At 39.9% G+C, this 17,558-nt stretch overlaps 7 protein-coding genes across 9 annotated transcripts in view; 4 read left to right on the top strand and 3 right to left on the bottom strand.

The window, feature by feature from the left end:
- LOC130690976 (glutamyl-tRNA(Gln) amidotransferase subunit A, mitochondrial-like) overlaps positions 1–17,558 on the bottom strand; it is a 60,546-nt gene that overhangs the window by 4,104 nt on the left and 38,884 nt on the right. The gene's annotated exons all lie outside the window — the stretch shown is intronic.
- On the bottom strand, positions 19–1,382 carry LOC130690982 (citramalyl-CoA lyase, mitochondrial-like). Its single transcript, XM_057513869.2, has 5 exons — positions 1,199–1,382; positions 989–1,117; positions 542–926; positions 374–486; positions 19–294 (listed from the first exon to the last, which is right to left on the bottom strand). Exons 1-5 carry the CDS (start codon positions 1,307–1,309, stop codon positions 19–21), a joined length of 1,014 nt encoding a protein of 337 aa, XP_057369852.1. The 5' UTR covers positions 1,310–1,382.
- On the top strand, positions 1,443–2,596 carry LOC130690983 (ATP-dependent Clp protease proteolytic subunit, mitochondrial-like). Its single transcript, XM_057513870.2, has 5 exons — positions 1,443–1,601; positions 1,658–1,801; positions 1,863–1,954; positions 2,019–2,211; positions 2,269–2,596. The coding sequence occupies exons 1-5, from the start codon at positions 1,569–1,571 to the stop codon at positions 2,518–2,520; spliced, it is 714 nt and encodes a 237-aa protein (XP_057369853.1). The 5' UTR covers positions 1,443–1,568; the 3' UTR covers positions 2,521–2,596.
- LOC130690980 (sine oculis-binding protein homolog) lies at positions 2,937–7,687 on the top strand. Of its 2 annotated transcripts, XM_059494716.1 has the most exons (5): positions 2,937–3,179; positions 3,249–3,810; positions 3,890–3,961; positions 6,259–6,385; positions 6,452–7,687. In XM_059494716.1, the coding sequence occupies exons 3-5, from the start codon at positions 3,938–3,940 to the stop codon at positions 7,567–7,569; spliced, it is 1,269 nt and encodes a 422-aa protein (XP_059350699.1). In that variant the 5' UTR covers positions 2,937–3,179; positions 3,249–3,810; positions 3,890–3,937; the 3' UTR covers positions 7,570–7,687. The 2 variants fall into 2 exon arrangements, with proteins under 2 accessions (XP_059350699.1, XP_057369850.1); XM_057513867.2 differs by having other exon boundaries at positions 2,937–3,810.
- LOC130690973 (GPI ethanolamine phosphate transferase 2-like) lies at positions 8,012–11,317 on the top strand. Its single transcript, XM_057513861.1, has 9 exons — positions 8,012–8,265; positions 8,333–8,738; positions 8,796–9,015; positions 9,077–9,549; positions 9,615–9,875; positions 9,934–10,388; positions 10,463–10,715; positions 10,783–10,861; positions 10,923–11,317. Exons 1-9 carry the CDS (start codon positions 8,111–8,113, stop codon positions 11,180–11,182), a joined length of 2,562 nt encoding a protein of 853 aa, XP_057369844.1. The 5' UTR covers positions 8,012–8,110; the 3' UTR covers positions 11,183–11,317.
- On the bottom strand, positions 11,220–13,904 carry LOC130690974 (ubiquitin carboxyl-terminal hydrolase 16-like). Of its 2 annotated transcripts, XM_057513862.2 has the most exons (5): positions 13,821–13,904; positions 13,580–13,747; positions 13,182–13,515; positions 12,938–13,115; positions 11,220–12,878 (listed from the first exon to the last, which is right to left on the bottom strand). In XM_057513862.2, exons 2-5 carry the CDS (start codon positions 13,739–13,741, stop codon positions 11,315–11,317), a joined length of 2,238 nt encoding a protein of 745 aa, XP_057369845.1. In that variant the 5' UTR covers positions 13,742–13,747; positions 13,821–13,904; the 3' UTR covers positions 11,220–11,314. The 2 variants fall into 2 exon arrangements, with proteins under 2 accessions (XP_057369845.1, XP_059350629.1); XM_059494646.1 differs by lacking the exon at positions 13,821–13,904 and having other exon boundaries at positions 13,580–13,799.
- On the top strand, positions 14,198–17,046 carry LOC130690975 (U3 small nucleolar RNA-associated protein 14 homolog A-like). Its single transcript, XM_057513863.2, has 8 exons — positions 14,198–14,456; positions 14,514–14,736; positions 14,803–14,958; positions 15,030–15,101; positions 15,153–15,298; positions 15,358–15,559; positions 15,627–16,556; positions 16,621–17,046. Exons 1-8 carry the CDS (start codon positions 14,320–14,322, stop codon positions 16,978–16,980), a joined length of 2,226 nt encoding a protein of 741 aa, XP_057369846.1. The 5' UTR covers positions 14,198–14,319; the 3' UTR covers positions 16,981–17,046.

Raw genomic sequence — 17,558 nt, 5'->3', positions numbered from 1 at the left:
TCACTTAAGTATTTTTTACTAATTTTGGTCGAGATGTTCTGCCATTTGGAGAATGTTTCTAGCTTGAAGAAGCAAGGGCATATCAATCATGTTACCATGAAAGGTAAAAGCGCCCTTGCCTGACTGCTGGTGTGCATCAAATGACTGAACAAGTTCGCGAGCCCATTGGATCTTCTCTTTCGATGGACTGAATGCTTGCTGTACAATTTCAATTTGACTTGGATGTATCACCTGTTTGCCGGTGAAGCCCATTTGAGCGCCCTCCACTGATTGACGTAGTAGACCATCCATGTCCTATAAGAAAAAAGTACATAAATCACGCGACGAATATTTCCATTTTTGATTATGAAAGTAAGTATTCAAAACACCTTACCTTGAAATTTATGTACACAAGGTCAATTGCTTGTAAACGGTAGGCTTTCGCACACGTGACAAAATGCTGACGAGAATATAGGAGCTCTTTGGCTTCGGGTGTCCTGGTAGCGCCTAACCAAAATTCATTTAAAATTTCAAGTCGTCATCGAAGTTTTTTAGTCGTTACCAATGTCAGCACAAAAGTCGTCAGATCCAAAAACAGCAGCTTCAAGAGTAAAAGGTGCCCCTTGATCCATTAGGATGAAGCAATGTTGAATTAATTCTTTCATATCAAGTAAAGCTCTGGCTGATTCAACAAATACAATCAATTTAATAATATGATTCTTCCCAAGAAGAGACTCCAGTTCTTGGGCAAGCCAATCAAGCTGCATTTTTGTTTCCATTTTGGGGAGATGAAGAGTTGATGGGAAAATTGGGCCTTTCAGGATGGTTTCCAAATCCTTCTTACAAAGACCACTTTCTATTGAATTTATTCTGACAGATAATTCAGATTTCAATGCTGAAAACATTTTCTCTTGAAATATCTTTTGAATGTTATTTCGAGCTTCATCCTGTGAAAATATAATAAGGGTCAACAACATAGAAATATCTCATACTTCCTACAGTAAATGACCTTCCTGTTCAAAGCCACACCATCTTCACAGTCGAGAATAAAACTATCTGCTCCCATTGAGCTAATCTTGTTGATCTTTTTCCAGTCATTCCCAGAAACATACATCATCGCACGACGAGGTGTGTATTTCTATAATTCCCATTTTTACGTAAATTTATTCATTAGTGCCTTAGAAGATCACGGTAACGAAAAAAGCGGAACTTGATGCACCTTTGTATCATTTACATTTCCACCAGTAATTAATCTCGCGTCTAACAATATTTTGGAAAAACATTGCCGCATCGGAAATGAAAGTTTTTTTAACGCATTTGTTTTTAACATGTTAATTTTCTTGCTCTGTTCTTTACTTTATCAAATCGGTTATATTTTGTTATGGATGCAAACAGTTAAACTGTTGTTGACATTCGGTATTGTCGCGATCACCGCTAGATGTCTCCTTCTTATGAAAGGCCATCTAGTGTAAATCAAACACAGCGTTTCAATGTTTCATAACATCTTTCATATCCATCAAAACAATTTTGGAAAGGCCTTCGAACATCAGCAGTAGGCGAAATAACTAAACCAATCCTAAGCTTTGAAAATGCTGGCTAAATCGTTAATGAATAGCGCAATGGTAGAAATATTTTCTGTATTGAACTTACTGTCTGATCCTCACCACGTGTTATATAGAGAAGTTCGCGTTTATTCCATACAAGTGCACACCTTACATATCCCTTAGTTCCCATCGTGATAGAGCAAACTGGACGAGGAGAACGAGCCTATGACATTTATTCTAGGTTACTGAAGGAACGAATCATCTGTGTCATGGGACCAGTGAGTTGAATATTTGATTATTCAATAGCTAGAAGTGATAAAGGCTTTGATCGTTTGTCAGATTACAGATGATTTGTCCAGTCTAGTTGTTGCCCAGCTACTATTTCTTCAGTCAGAGAGCAACAAGAAGCCAGTTCACATGTATATAAATAGGTAAAACTATTGGAATTCTTCAGCATTTGTCTCAGATTGCTTTGTCAATATTTATTCTATTTAGTCCAGGAGGTTCGGTGACAGCAGGATTGGGTATTTATGACACAATGCAGTATGTTCTACCACCAATTGCTACATGGTGTGTTGGGCAGGCATGTAGTATGGCTAGCCTTCTATTAGCATCAGGGTCCCCAGGAATGAGATATTCACTGCCAAATTCTCGGATTATGATACACCAACCATCTGGCGGTGTTCAGGTGTTTTCAGTTACATTTCAGAAGTCCTTCCAAAACTAAATTGAGTATTTTTTGCAGGGACAAGCAACAGATATTCAGATTCAAGCAGAAGAAATCATGAAACTAAAAAAACAGATCAACCAATTGTATTTAAAACATACTGGTTTGCAATTGTCTTTAATCGAGAGCAGTATGGAGCGTGACAAATTCATGTCCCCAGTAGAAGCTAAAGAGTTTGGATTGATTGATAAAATCTTGGAACATCCGCCGAAACATGAGAACCTAACTGCAAGTAATAAGGACGACAAGAAAACTGAAACGAAGGCGTGAACGAATTAGTTGTTACTGAAGAATATTCTTCGCCGAGGGTTGGCAGGACATGTTAATACATGTATTTAGAAATGGGTGAGTCACGTCTGTTCCAACAATTTCTTTTGTATCAGGGCGAAGATTAGAATTGTTTATAAAACAATAGTTAAATTCCGTTTGTTTAACATGCAGTTTCACATGTTAAAAACAAATCTAATATACTTTATGATGCTTAATTGCTTCATAGAGAGATCTCTGAAAAGGCAAACTATATTTGTTGTGAAACCGAAGACTGAAATCTTGGCTTTCCACGCTAGTTATAAAACGCTGCAATTAAGAATAATCAAACTTCCTGGCGGCGTTCTATGTAATCAATACGTGTCTGAAAACATGTGAACCTGTTTACAGTCGGCATCCTTCTTAATTTCCTTTTAGGCCTATCCAAGAGACAATGGTAAGTAATACGGGGGTAGTGCTAGCGACGACGAGTCGTCTCATCCGTGTCCTCATCATGTTGTTATAATATGAGAACTTGCCTTCCTTCTTGTAGTCATCGGAGGAAATTAATTGACTGCAACAGTTGGTAACAAGATTTTCGTAAGTTATTAGAGTATCGCTATAATTTTTAAACATCGTTAAAATGCTCCGTGTCAACAACGTCGAAGGAAGGGGGAACAAAGGTAAGTCGAGATAAAGTTTAAACCGCAGCTGTGTTGAAAGAATCAGAACCATTTGTTTGACGGATAAAGGGAGGAAAACCCCGTAGCGTTATTGGCGAACGCAAAGGACAGGTGACTGCCAGTCCAAAAAGGCAATTGATGGAAATCCTTTTCCAAGAATTCACAACGCCTACCCTAACCTCCCATCCTCCTTCTCTCTTAACGTTTTTGTTTCCTTTCGAAGACAACAATGAAACCACACATGTCTGCCCCCCACCTGAATCGCCCTACCCTCTTTTCCGAGAATTTCACCAGTCCCCTCCCTTTCTTTTATTTGGATGGTTCATTTTCATTTCTTTTCACAGCAGTTGATCCCTCCCCTTTCTTATACCTAGATTAATGATATTACGTGTTATAGCGTAGTTTCACGACAAACATTAGACCATTGTTCGATTCGATGAGCTAGTATACCAGTGATGCAGATCCTACCGCGCGCCCTACAGGACATCCACTACGAATAGGTTTACTACTACACCGCGCAAGAGAGAAAAGATCCTTTCGTTGAAGACGTCAGTCAGTGACGTTGGAGCAGTTGTCCAACACGAGCCAGATGAAACGTCCTCTCCTATTTTCCGGGGAAAAAAAAATCTCTGTACGCATTTTCTCGCTATAATTTTTACTGTTACAGAAAATTGTAAATAATTTTTGTAATTTACTTTGTTGTCATTCAGCCTGTCCTCGTATATATAACATCACAAATTTAACCGAGAGCGGAAGAAATGGCCCAGTCGCACGCGTCCTGGGTAAGTGAACAATTTATTTTTCTCGTTGTAACTTAAAGCGGTTGCTTTAAATAGTTTTAGTTAAAAGACAACTTTGCACTGAGATTGTTTTTCGACGAAATGACGTTAGAGGCTGGCAATGAGAAGTACATTAGATGAGGGTGAACTCTGTAAATATACCACGGTAGACCCGAACGTGTGGGAGTAGGGAGGAAGTTTCGTTCAGGTTTCCCGGTTTGAGATCTCGTTACGAGTGTAAGGCGAGAGGCCGAATTCGCTGCGTAATGACACCAGATCAGCTCGGATTGAATTGCAAACGGCTGCCGAGTACAATAGTGGCAACAGAGCCGATTTTTGATCAGGATATTGGTATACCTTTTGTAAGTAACCTGTAACTGCGCTACTACGTTTCTGTGTGAGGCTTAAGAATAGCTTGAGAGTTTAGGATAGCTTGTTTCGATCTTTTTTCTTCGTTTTCGTAAACTGGCTTGATTTCTTTCTTCGCAGCGTCTTTCTTATTTGTTCATACTAAGAAATTTATGATCGCGTTCCTTTATCTACGTTGCAGTTTGTGTAAATGAGGGTTATGCAAGATCTGAACGTAGGCCGATTTCCTAGGAAACGATCGGTGGTTTTCGACAAAACAAATCCCACCATTGCTCCCCTCCACAATTTTTTGAACATCATAATAGCTTATTTCCACTATTTTTTTTAAATTGACGTTTGAAATTTGTGAGTTGTCTGAAACCATGCGAGCGCTATTTTTAAAATTCAGTATGGGTAGACGGTACAGTTAGCGCGCACGAGTTTGTTGTTGAACATATGTGTGGTAATTCGATCGGATAGATCACTGCCAATGGAAAACTTTCTCCTTCAACCTGACCGTTCTTATAACCGCGCAGACCAGAAGGAGGATGCAGCACGAAAACCGAGCAATTCTAAACTTGGAAGGGTCCTTGCCCTTCTTGGCACCATTTCTTGAGTAGCCTGGTGCTGTCTAGTCGGAGACGCATAATTTTTCATGGGCCGTTCAATTCTTTCTAAAAATATATTTGCATCCACTCTATATGCATTTCCTGAATTTAATATCTTGTATTTTTAACAAAGCAAGGAGTCGAAAAATTGAAGAACGGCGCCGATATCCTAGACGTTTTCTATTTTTACGCTTGTTCAAACGCATTTGCAAGTCTAGTGTAGTAGAATGTATAGATAGTTTAATCAAGTATAAAATCATGGATGGTCAATGGTTAAATCATTTGTTAATTTGATATACATAACATGTAAAGAATTTTGCGAATTAAAAAGAAAAGCGCATGTTCTCTGCCAGACTGCTGTTTAATTTTTACGGGAATATGCAGATGTGTTTACCTGATGTTCTGGCGAGCAACCGTAACATCTGATCCCTGGTCAGGGAAACCTGTAATAGTATGCCCATGGTTGACTCCTGTATCAAACAGCCAAAAAAGGACTATGTAACATATCTGCATGTAAGACGTCAAAGAAAAAGAGACCAATTTGATTAAGACGTCTTTCGTATGTACTGAAACTTTACTAGGCATCCGTAAGGATGCTGCGCTCTAGTTTCCTTGCTGTTTTTATTATATACCGGTCGTGTAACGCAACTTGAAACCTTTTTAGAATTGATGGAATATTTACTCATATTTCGTTTCTTTGTTTCTTGCTGGCCTTGCGATTGTAAAAGTATAAAGGTTAGACTTACGTAAGAATTGCCCCATAGATCTAATGATTTCGTTTTAAAATCTATTTGTTATACTTTCTATTTCCAATAGATACTTACTTTGGTTTCTATGTAGATTGACCAACTTTTTAATTTCTTTTGTAAAAGATGTTGAAAAGCTCCTCCATGATTTGAGCATACAGTTAGATGTCTGCCTGAGTGAAGGATAGCTGCCATCAGCTTAAAACAAATTTACATGCTTCCCTAAAACATCGATGGCATTACATGAAGAGGGTTCCTCAAGTTATCTAACGGCGTAAAGATAACACAACTGTGAATTGATGGCTTATCGATGGCTTTTTGGTTTACAAAATAACGAAAATCTTGTGATATTAGAGGCGTACTGGTCGCAAGGTCCGCATATATATGTATTCGGTTACAGTGATTGGATGCTTCTTGCAGCTCAGTTTACATGTTTCCGTAGAGAGTCCAATACTCTTTGTAGGATTTTACCCACCTAATCATTAGGTTTATCACAACCGAATTGTGTAAACATTTTCTGCAATCGTATTTATTAATATGCGTTAATAACTTGAATTTCTGTACAATAATGATTGATAATTCTTGTTTCATCCTACAGGCTATAAGAAGCCGACGCGAACTTTTAAGCTGGGATGGCAGCAACAGTAGTAGCAGCACCAATCAACCGTCCAATAGTCCAACGGATCTTCCAGTCACACCATCGTCTATTAACTTACTTCATCCAGGTACGCATAAGCATAGTGGGATTTACTCAACTTCTTGCCAATGGTCATGTGTTTAACAAAATTCAGAAGGAAATTGCTCCTGGTGCGGACAAAGCGAAATCGGAGATGGCGGTGTTCGCGGGCACGTTGAGGGATCGGGGCCTGCCAAAAATTTCTGTTCGGATATCTGTTTTTCGCAATGCCGACGGGCGGCCTTTAAACGGGCAAAGGTCTGCGATTGGTGCAAGCATGTACGACATACTGTAACCTACGTTGACTTGCATGACGGCCAGCGCCAATTGCAGTTCTGCACCGACAAATGCCGCAACCAATACAAAATGCACCTATTCTGCGCCGAGGCTAGCTCATTGGGCGTACAAAGTTGTACCACACCCGGCTCAAAAAATGAGACCTCGCCCGGTACCTCGATCGATCTAAAAAAGCAGTCTACGGGCCTATTAATCACGCCTGATTTGTGGCTCTCTGACTGCCGACTCGATAATCCGATCAACGTCAAGCTCGAATGCAATGAAGAGACAGAATTAGCTTCTATCGATTCTGAACCCGAAGAACAAAACTGCGAAGCGCCGCTAAATCTAGTCCACTCTTCACGACGGGACGATCAGCCAATCAAGAGAAACTCGAATCTAGTCGAAATCCCTGATATCCCTTTGTCCAAGAAAGGTAAGAGCCATCGGAAGCATCACTCAAGCAGTCGCCAATACAAAACAAGGGTCCATCCGCGCAGTATGATTCCACCGCCAACACCGGCTCTGCCATCGACAGCTTGGCCACCGTCTTTTCCGTATCCTCCACAAATGGTCCCATCTTACATCCTCCAGTCACAATTGTTAGCTTTGAATCGGTCGCTTAAACCATTAAAAAACCCCGATGTGCACAGTGAAAACCCTCAAGATGAAGTGGTTAAACCGGCTATTGAACCGGATAAAACACCGTTTGATGCAATTATTGAGAAACCATTAACGCCAGACGTTAAATCACCGATTAATGATGAAAGGACAACTGAGCGCAGTGATCCTGGAAATGTGAAACCACAAACGGATAACAAAAATAGTCTGACACAGGAATTACCTCCAAATTTTGTTGTTATGCGAATCCCTTATTTGATCCCATTACCAATTCCTGTCCCAATACCTATACCATTAAACATACATGAAAAGTATCTAAAGCACATTTTAACGTGATTCTGCATGTTCAGTTGCCTATCACAAACGATCTCACTATTACTTTACTAGTTTATCGTAGTCTAAAGTACATGTTGTCGGTGTTTTGAGGAATTGTTTTTCATCTAATAATAAAGGATTCTCCGTCTAATGTCTTATTTTGTGTTGGCAATCTTGTTGTACGGTTGTTGTACCTTTGCCACTTATTCAGATCTACCACAAACACTTATGGGATACCGGGATACCAGTACCAGTAAACTTACTGAAAACGCAAAACGTGCCTTGAATTATTTGAACTCGGAGTCGTATCGAAAGTTGACTAGGATTCTCACGCCACAATTCACAATCCGTCACATTGTTTGCAAAATTTCGCAGTCGCAACTCGCAAGTCGCAGCCGAGGCAATTTTAGTATTGGAGCAACTGCCAAATAGTAGCATTATCACATTTAGTTGTCATTTTCTGTTCTCGCGGCACATTGAAACTTTCAGTTTCATGTTAATCAAACACCGTTTGTGAAATCCTCTGTTTAATGTTCAACCACTTGCCATACTTTACTAAAATATGAATCTACGAAAAGATTGGCATATTTTTTATATAGTATTTTGCCATCTTTCCGCCATTTTCATATTTTTGACTGGATTTCTGCCATATAACAGCAGAACTAAAAATTCTTTAAATTGGAATAGAAGCCTGCCACAAGAATTGAACGGATTATCGTAAGTATTTAAACAAAACTGATAATCGTACAAAGGTTGTCATTTGTGATCATGTTGGGTTTTGCAGGTTGAATCCAAAACACCTTTACACACCAAAGTTATCAAAACTAGTCTTAATTGTGATTGATGCTTTAAGAGCTGATTTTATTCTGGGTGATAATATCCAGTTCATGCCTTTTCTTTCTGATCTTCATGATAAAAATCGTGCTTGCACCTATCGTGCTTGGGCACATACACCAACAGTCACTCTACCTAGAATAAAGGCTCTAGTCACAGGAAGTGTGCCTGGCTTTGCTGATGTCATCTTCAACTTGGGAAGCCCTCAAATTAATGAAGACAACATTCTTGATCAGTTAACAACACATGGTCACAAAATAGTTTTTTATGGTGATGATACTTGGCTGAAACTTTTCCCCAAAAAATTTGGGCGCAGTGAAGGAACAACATCTTTTTTTGTCAATGATTTCAAAGAGGTGTGCCAATATTGTTCCTATGGTCTCCAATAATAATAAGTATCCATTTTCTTTTAGGTTGACAATAATGTTACAAGACATTTAAATTTTGAACTGAACCAAACTGACTGGTCTGTGATGATTCTTCATTATTTGGGGTTGGATCACATTGGACATGTCAGTGGGCCAAGAAGCCCATTGGTTCCAGAAAAATTAAGAGAAATGGATAACGTTATTAAAAAGATTCACCAACAACTCATTGGAAAACATTCCGCAATTATTGTGTGCGGTGATCATGGTATCCTTGTATGTAATCTAAATATCTTTTGTAACTCTAAATATTCTGTCTAATCAACGAGGTATGAGTGAGTCCGGGAGCCACGGAGGATCTTCCAAGGCTGAAGTTGAAATCCCTCTAACATTCATAATGGAAGGTTGCAAACCTGATTCGAAAACAGATTTTGCAAATCATCTTCAAATTGATTTGGCCCCAACTTTGGCTGTTTTAATGGGAGTTCCAATACCAAGCAATAATTTGGGCTCTATCCTTCCTGGTGTTCTTGGAAGTTTTGAGCATTCGCAAAAGCTTTATGCTGCTTACGCCAACGCTCGAAACATTTATCTCCAGTTCGAAAGAAATAGCGAAAATCCAGTCTATCAACGAGCTGTAAAACTTTATCAGGACTGGTTAACGAATAACGCAACGAAAAATGAAAATGAAATCATGAACCTCTTTTTGAAAGCTGCAGAGGAAATGAGTAATACGTCCGTGGAAAGCCTCGTAAAATTTGATCTTTATTTAATGATTTTAGGGATCGTCCTTTCCTTCCAGGTCAGTGGTAAGATCAACGTTTTACTTCATGAACCAAAAACTAACTTTATGCACATCCATTTTAGCTACTGCTAATTTCAGCTATAGAATGCCAAAGGCTCGTGAACTGGCAATCTACACGCTTTGTTTACTCCTTTGTCATTGTTATAGGTGTTTTTTCAACTATATGCCATGTTCTGACGTGTTTGATGATTGACAACGAAAGTGGCATATGCCTCAATGGACACGTTCCAGTCGTTTACAGCTTAGGACTGAGCTTACTCATTCTTATCCTGTTTGTTACGAATTGCCATTTACTTTGTAAGCGTACAGAGTTCCGTTTGAAGGTATTTTCTAGTATCTATTTGTATCCATACTGTTAAGATTAATTATAGTTATCTGTAGAAACTGGGTTCTGTCGCTGAGATATTTCTTTTATCCGGATCACTGCTTCACGCTGCTAGTTTGGGCGCGAGCAGCTTTGTCGAAGAAGAGCATCAAACGTATTATTTTTTCATCAATACGCTTGCATTACTTCTTATGTACGGCAGCACAAGGCGAAAAGAAAGTATGCTATCACTAATAGGATTCATGGGACTCGTACGCATTTCCCGTTGCTGGAACCAAACGGGAGATAAATGGATAAATGAACCAGATGTTAAAGAATGGCTGAACACTGCTGCTAACCAAACCTATCTCACCATAAGTTCTGTTATAGGAGCAACTGGGATTTTCTGTTGGATCTACAGCAACATGAAACTCAATTTAATGCAGTTGATAGCAACATGCGTGGGTCTTTCCGCAACCCTTGCGTATCGTGCGGCGTTGGGCTCTTTTTCATTTTACTATCCTCAATCAACGTAAGATAACAGATAAATCCATAATTGATACATATCGTTTTAAATATTTGATTTTCTTTTTGTGAAAGCTACAGGGGTATTGTGGAGGCTGTCATTACCTACATGTCGGTAATATTTATTGCTATTGCGTCACGGGAACGATCATCTGCCTTAGTTACTATTTGGATCGTTCTCACTTCACTTTTGAAACGACCTCACAACCTTATACTTACCTTGATGCATCTACTTCAATACTCTTTGATCCGTCCCCACCTAGTTGCACAACTCCATCCGTTCTACAAAAACCTGGCTTATTATTGGATTGGAATGACTTGGTACTTTCAAGAGGTATTGATAAAGTTTACGGAACAACCAAGTAAGTTGGACGCAATATACGTTATAATTGTTTCTACAGGGAAACGGAAACAATTTGTCAAGAATTGACCTCGCATCTGGCTATGTTGGCCTACCGAATTACAACATGTTTGCAGTCGGTACTAAAAACAAATTTTTTAATTCATTGCGTGCTTAACTTATCTGTCTTGCCTTTCGAAGGTTTCTTGTTAAGCTGCGCAACGTTTTCAGGTCCAATTTTAGCATTACTGTTGGACGTCCACAGACAAAACTTGGAATCTAAAGGCAAGACCCACATGTATGGCTTTATTTGTTCTAGAATGCTTATTACGTTAATTTTTTCACTAATCGTCACTTCACTCCGTTATCATCTTTTTGTTTGGACTGTTTTTTCCCCCAAACTTCTTTACGAAGGGGCCCTAAGTATATTTCAGTTGGTCATTCTCCTTCTGGTGCAATAGGGAAAGCAAAATGGGAAACGAACATTCACAAAAACTGTTCCAAAACATCATTTCCACAAGGAAACTTTGTATTCGATGATAAATTTTACATGTTGATGGCAAATTTCAATAATCAAGATATCATTTTGCGCTTTACAGCACCCTTTCGTAGAAAAGGAGAAACGCTTGGCTTCTTAGGACTTTTTCTTCACTGACGGCTGTGACATGGGAATCGCTACAATAGTACCAAACCCCGTCTGAAGGAAATTCGGAATTATTCTCGGAAGTAGTTCGTTCAGCCAACAACCGCTCACTGAGTTGGTCCCGTAGACGATGAAGATCTTCTGTTTGCATAGGCTCTCGCTGAAGAAACTGGGTTACTAGCTCCGATGTCACCGGCCGTACTTTCACAAACGCCGTGTAGTGTCCACTACTGAGTCGACCGCTATGCTCTATCACTCCGTACAACGAGTAGATAACTTCTTTTTGATGAGCCGGAATCGAGCTAACACCAGCAGCTGCGGCGCTACAGAAAGGGGCAAGGTCAAGGCGGAGCGGAAAATCGACATGTTTCTGTGCTTTACGCAAAGCAATTCCATTTTGGGTGAAACGCTTCAGATGAAGTGTTAATAAGGCTGGTGGCGCGAAAATGAGCAACTGTTTGCTAGCCACGCTATAGACAGTAGGTATTTTGGTATTTTCATCTGCTCCTTCGGCAATAGCTGCTGCTGCTTTTCTTTTAGTACAATTTTCGCAGCCGTACTTGTTCGAGCCAGTCAGCAACTCTGGAGCAGTGAAAAGATTAAGGCACGATTGGACTGAACACTCTTGATTAGTGGCATGGTAGCGGACGGCCAAACTACAAAGACTTTTTGCAATCCACTCGCTGCGAATTTTCTTGGCGGTTGGGGTAGTAGGAGGGCTATCTATCTTAACTCGATCAGTTTCGTCTTCATCACTTGCTGAATCAATGCGCACTTGATCTATCCTTGATACCAGTTCGATCACTTCCTCGTTGTTGTCCTCAACATCACCGCCGATATCTTCATCCTCGTCCTCCCTGCCACTGGAAGCAAGACTTTCGTCTTCGTCATAAGTTTCGGTTTTACTGGTTTCTTTATCTTGTGTTTTCAAGCTAAGGGTATCGTCGGTTTTCACGCTAAGGGTGTCGTCCGTTTTCGTGCTATCGGCGTCATCTTTTGCGCTACTCTCTTCCTCGACAGCCAGAGAAGCTACGTCATCTTGGGTACTAGCTGGAAACATTTCTTCTTCTTCCTTATTTTTGAACCTTCTTCCTTTGCCTCGGCGTTCTGCCTTACGTTCTTTCTTACGCTGATGTTTCGAAATGGTAGCCGGTGTGGATGAACCTAAGCACGACAGCGAGTCAACGACGTTGGTTTTACGCTTGTGATTGGCAGGAGGCGATTTGTCTTCAGAAACTGGCAAGCTAAGATCCATGAATGGCTCAAGGATTTGGTACTGGTGATGGCAAGATTCACAGATAACTGTACTGAGGAGCTGTCCACCAAAGAGTTGATCAACGAAGGTATGAGCAGATTCCTTGCCATAGACTTTTAACTTTCGCTTGAGTACGGGGTCGACTTCAGCTTGTTGATTTTTTGCAACAGTCACAGGTAAATCAAAATGGCTCATTATTGCGTGACGTCGTCGAGTAATTTCTTCAGTCCGAATTCCGTCCAGGAGATGACGTAGAAGTCTACAAACACATTTTATTAGACTGGAAAAGAGAAGGAACTACTTAATTTATGACTCTACTCATGAGCATCCTGCTGCTGGAATCCCCTAAACTGTGGGCTTTTTTTACAGACTTGATTGAAGAGTGAAGAAGGGGTTACAGTCGACAAAGATTGCCTACGTTTTCCTGTTCCTCCAGTTACAGCTGGGCAATGCATATCTTTTAAGAAGGAAGCCAATGTAAGTGTCAGGGGTTTGCCTAAATATTCGAAATGTTTATTGATGAAAAAAAATTGTACTATTGCTTTAATCCAACTTGTCCTACCTGGACCAAGCGATACATTGATTGGTTCTGCAATGATTGAGTCCTCTGCATCCTCACTTTCTGAGGGATCTATGCTGGGACTGGAACCATCAAGCTCTTCTGCTGTTATGCAAGGGATTTTGCACGAATAATTTCCATCAGAGCCTTTTAACTGAATGACATGCCCATCACGAACCTCCATATCCAGCAATTGTGTCAACCAATGTGTTTGGCTCAACACCTGCATCACTGAATTAAAGAAGCATGTGTTACCCAAATTTGAAAGACCTTTCACTGAAGGTAGGCTTTCGTTGACACTTTCTTTGCCATTTGTATCCTTTGTCTTAGCCTCTATCTATGAATGGAATTCAAATCATAAAGTCTGTGTTGAAGAAATGAATAGTGCTGCGTTAAATTACACTAGCAGGGCTTAAATATCCAATTTTCGATAGCTCTTTGGCGTCATAATGGCTCTGGCTTCTCTTCATGGAAGATCTTTTGGGGGACTTGCCAGTTAGCCCAGATGGTTTTCTTGAAAACTCCACAGCCTGAGTCAATCCTCCGGAATCCGCCATGGTCATGCCCACCTATTCAGAGACCAGACACAGTAATACATATCTCTTGGTGCTCTGCATATATCACATGCGAAAAATTGCTGACCTTGCTCCAGAAGAAATTGCCTTAACTCTTAAATTCGCCACGGAGCAGACTACTAATGTTTTCCTCTGGTGGCGTGAAAACAAAATGATCTGTCTAAACATTTTTAACATACTATTTATGTTTGCTTTAAAATATTAGGACCAAACAAAAAAAGTGGTTAGAACTTCTTTTATTTTTCGTGTAGTGATTTATTAAGGAAACATATTAAAGTTTTTTTTTACTTTCTAAGCTTCCGTGGACAGCGGGTAGTGGCACTGCTGCAGTGGTATCATCATGGCGAAAATTACTAGATGGCGATAAAGTGCTAACGTTGACCAATAGAAACTGTTTATAGGAACCATCGTGCTTAGAGCAGACGATGTAATTTTGATTGTTCTTTTAACGAACTAGTCTTCAGTGTTAGTTACCACGTGTTTATTGCGCGATTTTCTGCTCGTTTCAGTTCTCCTTTCATTATAATTAAGTGTCACACAAATAAGTTACTAGCAATTCTGCCAAAATGTCCAAACTGAAAATTCTTCAACCTGTGGAAGACAAGCAGGAGTTTCTTGACATAGATGAAGCTGCAAGTGATGATGAAGATGAGGAAAAACATGAGAAATTGTTGAATGCCATATCAAAATTGGGAAATAAAAAGTAATTTTATAGACGATAAATACGCCTCAATATTTAACAGAATGTCTTTTTCTATAGGATGAAGATTACCCAGAGAACTGAACCAGTCTCCAGAATCAATGAGCATGCTTTAGTTCAAATTGGATCTGATAAATCAAAGACAAATAAAATTAAGGTTGATGACCTGCTCAGTGTGATTGCCGAGAAGCCTCGTTTGGATGCACTTAAGAAAGCTGTGAAGCAGGCCAAATCAAAATCATCTACATTAAAAGCTCCCCTCGAAAAGCCACAAGCATTGAGAGTGTGTAGCAATAATTTTTTAGTTTAATGGAACTAGCTTATTTATAGGAAATTTAATACCAAATAGGTTGAGAGGGCCGCTGGTTATGAAAAGATTAAAGATGAAGTATCAAAATGGGATGACATTGTGAAAAGCAATCGAGTAGCTGAACAACTGATCTTCCCTATGAACCAACCCTCCATAAAAATGCATTCAGCTTCTGAGTTTACAGCAAAGTTCAAGGTAAAAAAATATAAAAAAATTTATTACTAGAAGCTCAATTACTTATGTAGAATTATGTTTCACGTTGCTAGCCCAAAACACCCCTGGAACAGCAGATCAGCGAACTTCTGCGGGGCAACAAACATGTCCAAGCTGAAAATGAGGTAAAATAGTTCCATATCCACCATTTTCGTTCTACAGCTTCGTATATCTAGGAGCTTACCCCAGCCGAAAAAGAAGCGTTAACTACCATGTCATTGAAAGAAGCTTTAGAGAGACGGAGAGAATTGGCGAAAAGCAGAGCTCTTCAGTCATATCAAGAGGCTAAAGCGAGGCGACAAAATAAAATCAAGAGTAAAACGTACGTGGTTTCTCTCGTTCATCATTTAGGCATGATGTTAATCATCTTTACATTCTTAGGTATCATCGGCTTCTTAAGAAAGAAAAAATGAAAAATCACGTCAAAGAATTCGAGGCCCTCAAAGAGCATGATCCACAGAGGGCACTAGAAAAACTGGACCAACTGGAGAAAAAGCGCATCGAGGAGCGTATGACGTTGAAGCACAAAGGCGCTGGCAAATGGGCCAAGTTGCAAGCCATTCGTTCAAAATACGATCAAAATGTAAACATTAAATCATCCCCATTTTTACATAATAATATTGTTTTTTTGTTTTGTTTTTTTATTATAGGCACGAGAATCACTAGCAGATCAACTGCGACTTGGCAAGGAAGTTACAAGAAAAATTAAGAAGCCTGATGATGAATCTGAAGAGGATATTCCGTCTGTTCCCCTCGAGAAAAGCGACAACCCATGGTTGGGTGGGTCTTTACCAGATTCATCTTATCCTACTACAGAGATAACATCTGGTTACCGGAAACTCTGGGACAACGTCAATAAAGGCAAAGAGATAAAGAAGAAAATGAATAAAGAAGTACAAAAAACTGCAAAAAAGCCAAGCAAACTTAAAGAGTATCCTCCAACTGACGAGAATATTGATCATTCGACGACAGTTGATTCTGCCGAAAATGAAAGTGTTGCGTCCGAATCCTATGACGTTCAGGAAGAATTTTCAGAACAATTAGATGAAGGTTTGGTTCGTAAAAGTACAATGGAAGATTTCCAGCAAACTGTTGAAGATATTGAAATGAAACAAATCACATACAAAAAGCAAAGCAAAAGGCAACCGGCACCAAAAATAGATCCCAACGCAGCGAGTGTTCCAGCCAAAACCAAGATGGCTTCAGACATAGATCCTCTCAAATTTCTTTCGATGCCAGACTCGGTAATAACAAATTCGTCAGTACCTGTAACTGAAGAAGGTAACGAGGAAGAAGAAGAAGAACAACGTCGAATGACGTTGGCAGAGGCGTTTGCTGATGATGATGTGATCGAACAGTTCAAAGAGGAGAAAAAAAGAATTGTCAATGCAGCCACTCCTAAAGATATCGATTTGACTCTGCCTGGTTGGGGAGAGTGGGGTGGAGCTGGTGTGAAAATCTCCAATCGAAAGAAAAAACGATTTATCATCAAAGCCCCACCGGCCCCTAAGCGAAGAGATGACAACCAAGGAAACCTTATTATTAACGAAGACAAGAACCCAAACATGCGTCGGCAACAAGTACGTATACAAGTTGTTCTAATATATGGGCTGAAAATAATTTTTTTTAAATCGTTAACCCTAGGTTAATGATTTGCCATTCCCATTCCGCTCGGCGGCGGCATTCGAATCTACTATTCGAGCACCAGTGACATCGACGTTTGTTCCTGAATCGGCAGTCCGTAAACTGACAGCACCGAAGGTCTTAACCAAGATCGGCACTGTGATAACTCCGATGACAGATGAAGTACTCATCTCTGCGGCAAAGCGAAATAAAGAAACGGAAGATACAATGGAACTTGAGAATAGCAAAAAACCGACACCTGGGAAGTATCAGAAAAGACAAAAATCCCAACTGACTACCAAACCAACCAAGAGAAGCAAGATACAGAAAAATCAATGGCAGATTACTGACACGTCTGCAACCAACTCGTTAAAAAAATAATGATTTATTGAAAAATTCTTTTTGCTTCACTTCCTTGACGTCGAATATATCCTGTTTGGAATTCCATCCTAGATGTTTCGGCAACAGAGAATGACCTAATCACATTAGTAAGCGTACCTCTCCAAATGTGACTACATTTAACCCATTGCTGTGTGCAGTATTTATTTGCTAGTCGCAGATGGGCTCAAGTACTGCCGTCCTTCTACATAGAATAACAGGGTCCGCTCTGCGATTAGGAAGGCGAAGACCGAAGGATTTCTGTCTATTTGTCCGTGTAAGCCTCTTTCTTTTCGGGTACGAAACGTCAATCCACTAACAAGATCGATACGAAACAAAAGGCAAAGTAAACATTCCTTTCACAGATTTATTAAATATTAATGCTTCAAGATAGGGCAGGACAATCACAGCAAAAAAGGCCCTTTTGAATTTGAAGATCTATCTTTAGTCCTATTACATCGGCTGATAAAACGCAATGGAGCCAGACGTCAGGAGAATCAGTCACCTTCGTTTGCGTCAAACGTACCAATCTTAAAAACCAAAGACAATCGTAGGAGACGTGCTGAATCATCCTCGTGATT

This window comes from Daphnia carinata, chromosome 1 (assembly GCF_022539665.2).
Source record: "Daphnia carinata strain CSIRO-1 chromosome 1, CSIRO_AGI_Dcar_HiC_V3, whole genome shotgun sequence".
In the NCBI taxonomy this organism is placed as follows: Eukaryota; Metazoa; Arthropoda; class Branchiopoda; order Diplostraca; family Daphniidae; genus Daphnia; species Daphnia carinata.
This window is presented reverse-complemented; position numbering and strand designations above follow the sequence as displayed.

Coding starts and splice junctions, on each gene's coding strand:
- LOC130690975 (XM_057513863.2), top strand. CDS start 14,320: ATGTCCAAACTGAAAATTCTTCAACCTGTGGAAGACAAGCAGGAGTTT. Junction 14,457..14,513: donor TCAAAATTGGGAAATAAAAA/GTAATTTTATAG, acceptor CTTTTTCTATAG/GATGAAGATTACCCAGAGAA. Junction 15,560..15,626: donor GTTCAAAATACGATCAAAAT/GTAAACATTAAA, acceptor TTTTTATTATAG/GCACGAGAATCACTAGCAGA.
- LOC130690980 (XM_059494716.1), top strand. CDS start 3,938: ATGGCCCAGTCGCACGCGTCCTGG. Junction 3,962..6,258: donor CCCAGTCGCACGCGTCCTGG/GTAAGTGAACAA, acceptor TTCATCCTACAG/GCTATAAGAAGCCGACGCGA. Junction 6,386..6,451: donor TATTAACTTACTTCATCCAG/GTACGCATAAGC, acceptor AACAAAATTCAG/AAGGAAATTGCTCCTGGTGC.
- LOC130690973 (XM_057513861.1), top strand. CDS start 8,111: ATGAATCTACGAAAAGATTGGCATATTTTTTATATAGTATTTTGCCAT. Junction 9,016..9,076: donor TATTGTGTGCGGTGATCATG/GTATCCTTGTAT, acceptor CTAATCAACGAG/GTATGAGTGAGTCCGGGAGC. Junction 10,389..10,462: donor TTTTACTATCCTCAATCAAC/GTAAGATAACAG, acceptor TGAAAGCTACAG/GGGTATTGTGGAGGCTGTCA.
- LOC130690982 (XM_057513869.2), bottom strand. CDS start 1,309: ATGTTAAAAACAAATGCGTTAAAAAAACTTTCATTTCCGATGCGGCAA. Junction 1,118..1,198: donor GAAATGTAAATGATACAAAG/GTGCATCAAGTT, acceptor TGGGAATTATAG/AAATACACACCTCGTCGTGC. Junction 487..541: donor CGACTTTTGTGCTGACATTG/GTAACGACTAAA, acceptor AATTTTGGTTAG/GCGCTACCAGGACACCCGAA.
- LOC130690983 (XM_057513870.2), top strand. CDS start 1,569: ATGCTGGCTAAATCGTTAATGAATAGCGCAATG. Junction 1,602..1,657: donor CGTTAATGAATAGCGCAATG/GTAGAAATATTT, acceptor CGTGTTATATAG/AGAAGTTCGCGTTTATTCCA. Junction 2,212..2,268: donor AACCATCTGGCGGTGTTCAG/GTGTTTTCAGTT, acceptor TATTTTTTGCAG/GGACAAGCAACAGATATTCA.
- LOC130690974 (XM_057513862.2), bottom strand. CDS start 13,741: ATGACCATGGCGGATTCCGGAGGATTGACTCAGGCTGTGGAGTTTTCA. Junction 13,116..13,181: donor CAATGTATCGCTTGGTCCAG/GTAGGACAAGTT, acceptor TCGAATATTTAG/GCAAACCCCTGACACTTACA. Junction 12,879..12,937: donor CAGCAGCAGGATGCTCATGA/GTAGAGTCATAA, acceptor ATGTGTTTGTAG/ACTTCTACGTCATCTCCTGG.